Consider the following 5,675-nt stretch of genomic DNA (forward strand, 5'->3'; position numbering starts at 1 on the left):
ACCTCCTGTGGTCTATGGGAAGGGAAACTAAACTCTCTCCTGATAATACCATCTGAAACCTGCTCTGCCTACTTCCCAGGTTTGCTATGCAGATAAAATGAAATGGGATATGTGAGAGCACGTACACGACGACCAAGGCCTCAACCAGCTTGCAGCAAAGAAGTCTCTCTGGGAACCGTCTGGAGGAGGCCAGACTTTCCTCCCAGTGCCCACCCTGCTCCAGGCCCTACCAGCTTCTGGACCAGCTTCAGGGACTGCTCCATGGACAACAGCTACACACACAAGTAGGGTGGGCATATAGCCAGCTGAGATTTTATTTTGGAAAAAACACTTGACTTGGCTTTTAGTTGGGGGTGTGGGTCAGAGATGGTCCCCCAAGCAGTAGACTCCTCCCCCAAGGGTGGGCTGAGGACTGGGGTGTCTCCTGTGACCAATGTCCCCTTGCTCAGCTCCTTTCCCACAGGGTCGGAGGCCAGGAAGGACCCCAGTAGCCTAGCCTTTTACTTGGGCAGGACATCAGAGGACTCAGACACCAGCTTGCCGTCTCGAGTCTCAATCTTCTTCACAACCACGGTCCTGGAGGAGCTGGTGCTGGTGCGGCTGGAGTATCCAGAGTCCCTGCCAGAGCTGAAGTTGGGCTGGATGTTTAAGCCATAGTTGAAGCCCGGGCTTGTGACGTTTCCATAGGCTGGGCTCAGCGCACCTGGTCGGGGAGAGGCAGCCCCATGAGCATAGGAGCCTCACATCCATCAGGCTCCAATGCCCCCTTCACCCTCTAGTCCCTCCACACTCCCTAGGGATGGGGAACTACCCTGGTTCCATGAGCAAGGTGGGACAGAGCTTTGATATTAGCTATGTGACCTTGGACTAGACAGTTAATTGAGCCTCAGCTTCCTCAGCTGTTCAAGAGGAAAATGGATAGGGGTTATGTAGAAAGGTCCTGCCCTCCTGCCCTGCTCCCCAGGGCCAGAGTACTCACCGGAGAAGCCACTGCTGACCTTGGTATGGATACTCATGTTTTGCATCCCAGACTCCAGCCTGTTCCCAAAGGACATATGAGATGTCAGGACCAACTCCTGGTCTTGTCATAGGACAACAGGGCCCACTCCTCCCCACCCCAGGTCCCAGGGAGACAGCACCAGGGCCAAAGACCCCCGACACCCACCGGCTCTCCTCGCCCTCCAGCAGCTTCCTGTAGGTGGCAATCTCCACGTCCAGGGCCAGCTTGACGTTCATGAGCTCCTGGTACTCGCGCAGCTGCCGGGCCATGTCCTGCTTGGCCCTCTGCAGGGCGGCCTCCAACTCGGAGATTTTGGCCTGAGCATCCTTGAGGGCCAGCTCCCCACGCTGCTCAGCATCAGTTATAGAGGCCTCCAGGGAAGCCCTCTGTCGGGGGCGGGGGTACAGGTAAGCAAGTAGAGCAGAGTGTGGTTGCCTCCTGCCCCTGCACCCACCCTCCTCTCCCTGCCTCCTCCTTTAGGGACCCACTCCCTGACCTAGACTAACCAAGTCCACCCAGCTCAAAGAAAATGCTACCAGTGAGTTCTGAAAGCAGAATGGGGAAATGTGAGCAGTTTCCAGGCACTTCCCCACATAAACTTCTCACCTGGGACACTATAAGGTATTATCCCTGCCCTAACTGGACTAGATCTCTGCACTCTAGACTTCCTTAAAGCACCAATCTTACCCTGATATACAATACATAAAATAAAGCAGGCTTGGGAGACCCATCCAGCCTCCCACCTACCTGCCAAGTCCCCTTTGATTCCTGTCATGGCCCCAGGGGCTTCCTCCACACCCCTCAGCCTCCCAGGAGCACTCGGAGAAGCTGAACTATAACTGCCCTTCCAACACCCAAACTCTTATCTAGGATTCCTTCCCGACCCCGGACCCCTCCCTCCTTCCTGCATTATCTCCTAGACCCCTCCCCACTTCCTGCATTCTCTTCTCTCACTGGGAGGTCTGAGGATCCTCCCCCACCCCCAGTCCAGCCCATACCTGGCCTTTGAGGGCCTCGATCTCAGCCTGGATTCGGCTGATGTTCCGGGTCATCTCAGAAATCTCCGTCTTCGTGCGACGCAGGTCATCCCCGTGCTTCCCAGCCAACGTCTGCAGCTCTTCGTACTGCAAAGGTGAGATGAGGAGTGAGGCTTGAGAGGACCCCTGGAACCCAAGGTACCCTCCATCCAAGAGAGTGCCCTGTCGGCCAGGTCACCAGAGTCTAGGTCACCTCCTGCCCAACCCCCATCCCACACACATTCAAGGCCTTCTTACTGACCCTAAGGCACAGGGATACCTTAATATCCCCGGCACCCATCCAGCAGGCCCAGCTCATAGAAGGCAGAGTGGCATTTGAAATCCTGCTCCCTGCTCATGAACCAGGCCACAGAATTGTCCAGAGGGTAGGGCCAGCCTAGTGACCCTGCTCTTCACCTTGATCTGGTACATGGTCTCAGCCTCGGCCCGGCTGCGGTTGGCGATCTCCTCGTACTGGGCCTTGACCTCAGCGATGATGCCGTCCAGGTCCAGGGAGCGGTTGTTGTCCATGGACAGGACCACAGACGTGTCGGAGATCTGGGCCTGCAGCTCACGGATCTCCTATGGCGGAGGAAAGAGGTGGTGAGGCCTTGTCCCTGCACACCAGGAGCCCCCCTTTTGCAGAGGGCCTTCCTCAGGGGGCAAGCAGGGGGCGGGGGCAGCAACAGAGTAGAAGACCAGGTGGGCATGAGGACTAGGGAGAGGACAAAGGTCCTGAAGTAGGAAGATGGGTCAAAGACCTGGAACCTAGAGGGATGTAAAGATGAAATGAGGCCAGAATCAAAGCAAACCGAGCTTTGGGTGAAAACCCAGAGGGGCAGGGCCCTTCCATGCTCTCAGCTACCAATACTGAGCCCACACATGGCCCAAAGACTCAGAACAAAAGTACTGGAACAGAGCAGGCCCAAGTTGCCACTGGGTCACCACTCTGTGTATGATGACATTGGACTATTTCAGTTCTCTGAGCACATGTTCTCCTCTGGGAAATGGGATCATCAAACCTCTCTCGTGCAGGGGGACAGAATATATAGAAAGTCTATGTTGGGTTAACATCAGTAGCTATAATTATTCAGCTACTTGTCTGTTGGTACATGGGGGGCCGGGAGGAGCCTCTGATGTGGATGAAGAACGCACCTCTGCATACAGCTGCCTGTAGAAGTTGATCTCATCCGTCAGCCCTTCCAGGCGGGACTCCAGCTCTACCTTGTTCATGTAAGCTTCATCTACATCCTGGAGGGTGTGGTGGGAGAGGGAGATTGAGCTGAGTGCCCACCCTGGGCCCCAACCCAGAGGTACCCAATGGCCCGGACATCGAACCTTCTAACTATCGCGTTGCCCGCCTCACTTTATGGCCTGATCCACCAGTCAGGCCTCTGCCCCACCGCACCTGCATCCCCTGCCCGAACACCTTTCCTCAGCTTCCTGCAGCACTCCTCCTCCTCTATGGCCAGACCTCCAATTCTACTGCTTCATTTTCTTAACCAGGTCCCAACATCGATGTCCAGAGTTCTGTCCAAACGCACCACCTTACCTCTCTGTCCTTGCCTACCTTTCTATGCTGCATATCGAGGAGGCACCCAAATGATGGCCAATTACTTAGAAACATTTAGGGACAGAACCCAGAAATCCTCTTAGTCTGAGTCTCTAAGCCCCTGCCTCCAGTGTCTGGTGGGGGTAGAGGACTCCCTCACCTTCTTGATGAGGACAAATTCATTCTCCATCTCTGTGCGCTTGTTGATCTCATCCTCGTACCTGGTAAGGAAAAGACAGAATCAAAGGATGAAGACAAAGGGGAGGTTGCCTTGAGACTTTTGAGGGAGGCCAAGGATATCTAGAAAATTCAGTTCATGGAAATGCAAGATATGAGAGGGCTAGCCTGCCTGGTCCTGCTCATCAGCCAGTGGGGAGGCCTGGAGCAGGAAATCTCTCTCTAAATCCATGAATACACATTGGATTAGACATAGTAGGGGTATTAGGAGGGTTAGCAACAGGTTCTGACATGAAACCTCGGACAACTTTCTGGGTTGTGCTGGAAATCCAGGGTAAAGAAGAAAAAGGGGCCAGGGTTGTACGTATACAAGAGGCCTGTTGGTTACCCATCTCTCGCATCTAAGGTTTACTACATAAACATTAATGTATAATTTGTTGTCCAAATCCGAACAATCCTGAGATTGGAAGGGGATGGGTGCTACTAGTAATTATGCCAGGACAATGGGCATGAACTAGACCGTCCTGAGAAAACCTGGTCACAGGGTGGCCCTGATTAAATACAATCGCATTGCCCAACAAACAGTGGGCCATGGGGTCTTAGGCGTCTGTCCCCTGGGGTGGGACAGGACGAGATGACTTCAGTTGGGTAGGTGGTGGTGGGGAGGAGGGCAGCTCACTTATTCTTCAAGTCTTCCACCAGCCCCTGCATGTTGCCAAACTCTGACTCCAGCCTCAGTTTCTCCTGGGCCAATGTGTCCAGCTGCCGCCGAAGGTTGTTGATGTAGCTCTCAAACATGTTGTCCATGTTGCTGCGGGTCGTCTTCTGCTGCTGCAGGAGGCTCCATTTGGTCTCCAGAATCTTGTTCTGCTGCTCCAAGCTCCGCACCTGCATGAGGGAGAAGGGAGCCAAAAGGTCCACATCAGGCCAGGGCTCAGAGTCTGCCGGGAAGCAAGCAGCGTTTTCCACTCCCCAAAGAGTGGGCGTCCAGAACCCAGGGACCTGTTTAGCTATGACCTGAGAGAGACAGCATGGTGAGTGGAGGGAGCCATGTCCTTCTAATTCGGGGAGAGGAGGGGATGATGCAAGGGTGTATGACTGGAAGGAGACAGTGAGGAGAGTCCTGTTGAAACTCTGTTTGCAGAACAAATAGGTCTTCTTGATTTAGATTATATATTACAGACCAGTAAGAAGAGCCAAGTGTTGATTAACACTTTACATGAGACTGAAAAAGAAAACGTAGATTGTTCATAGCAAATACTATTACCATCATTATTTGGAGTGACTTCGAGGAGCTCGTACAGTTTATGTCTGAATGCACCCTAGGGCCTGGAGAGCGTAGACCTAGGTTTAGCCAAACATGGCTACTAACCTGGGCTGCATAACCTTGAGTTGCTTCCCCGCTCAGAGCCTGGGGCGCCTCAACCCTGCAATGGCTTAGAGGAGCTCAGGCAAGTCCTTTCGGGAACCCCATCTCTGTGCAGAAGTCACTTGTGGCCAAGGAAGAGACAAGGGACTAGACAGTCCTATCTATCTGCAAATGGAAGACTCCCTCCTACCCGACCCCCCACCCAACCTCATCTGGGAAACTACAACCTTCTCCTCCTGCCCCAAACACTAAGGAAGGTCCTGGCTTCCTTAGGCTCAAGGAATCCAGATTTTAGGATGAAATTAAGGCATGTTAGAAGGGAAATGTTTAAAAAGAAAGAATAATAGACTGGTTCGAAGGATAGGAATTTACTTTACTTAATCAACCCAAAGTTGTAACTTGTTTTCATTGGGAGGGACTTAGAAAAGAAGGTTGACTGAAGGGTCCAACTAGATCCAACTAATCCCTCTACGTAAATCCCTTTCTTCCCCAGGTCATTTTGCCTCTAAATTATAAAAAATAAGTGATTATAACATTTAGCCTTCCTGGACTGATTGATGG

General features: G+C 52.8%; 1 protein-coding gene across 1 annotated transcript; it reads right to left on the bottom strand.

Moving 5' to 3' along the window:
- Positions 1–285: 285 nt before the first annotated feature.
- KRT8 (keratin 8) lies at positions 286–4,654 on the bottom strand. Its single transcript, XM_033118334.1, has 8 exons — positions 4,425–4,654; positions 3,729–3,789; positions 3,172–3,267; positions 2,434–2,598; positions 1,999–2,124; positions 1,166–1,386; positions 980–1,038; positions 286–703 (listed from the first exon to the last, which is right to left on the bottom strand). The coding sequence occupies exons 1-8, from the start codon at positions 4,637–4,639 to the stop codon at positions 501–503; spliced, it is 1,146 nt and encodes a 381-aa protein (XP_032974225.1). The 5' UTR covers positions 4,640–4,654; the 3' UTR covers positions 286–500.
- Between the last annotated feature and the right edge of the window lie 1,021 nt (positions 4,655–5,675).

The sequence above is a fragment of the Rhinolophus ferrumequinum genome, chromosome 10 (genome assembly GCF_004115265.2).
Source record: "Rhinolophus ferrumequinum isolate MPI-CBG mRhiFer1 chromosome 10, mRhiFer1_v1.p, whole genome shotgun sequence".
NCBI classification, from domain to species: Eukaryota; Metazoa; Chordata; class Mammalia; order Chiroptera; family Rhinolophidae; genus Rhinolophus; species Rhinolophus ferrumequinum.

Excerpts from the sequence above, each read along its gene's own strand:
- KRT8 (XM_033118334.1), bottom strand. The coding sequence starts at position 4,639 with ATGCAGGTGCGGAGCTTGGAGCAGCAGAACAAGATTCTGGAGACCAAA. Across the intron at positions 3,268-3,728 it reads AATTTGTCCTCATCAAGAAG|GATGTAGATGAAGCTTACAT; the intron begins GTGAGGGAGTCC and ends CACACCCTCCAG. Across the intron at positions 2,125-2,433 it reads AGACCATGTACCAGATCAAG|TACGAAGAGCTGCAGACGTT; the intron begins GTGAAGAGCAGG and ends TCACCTTTGCAG.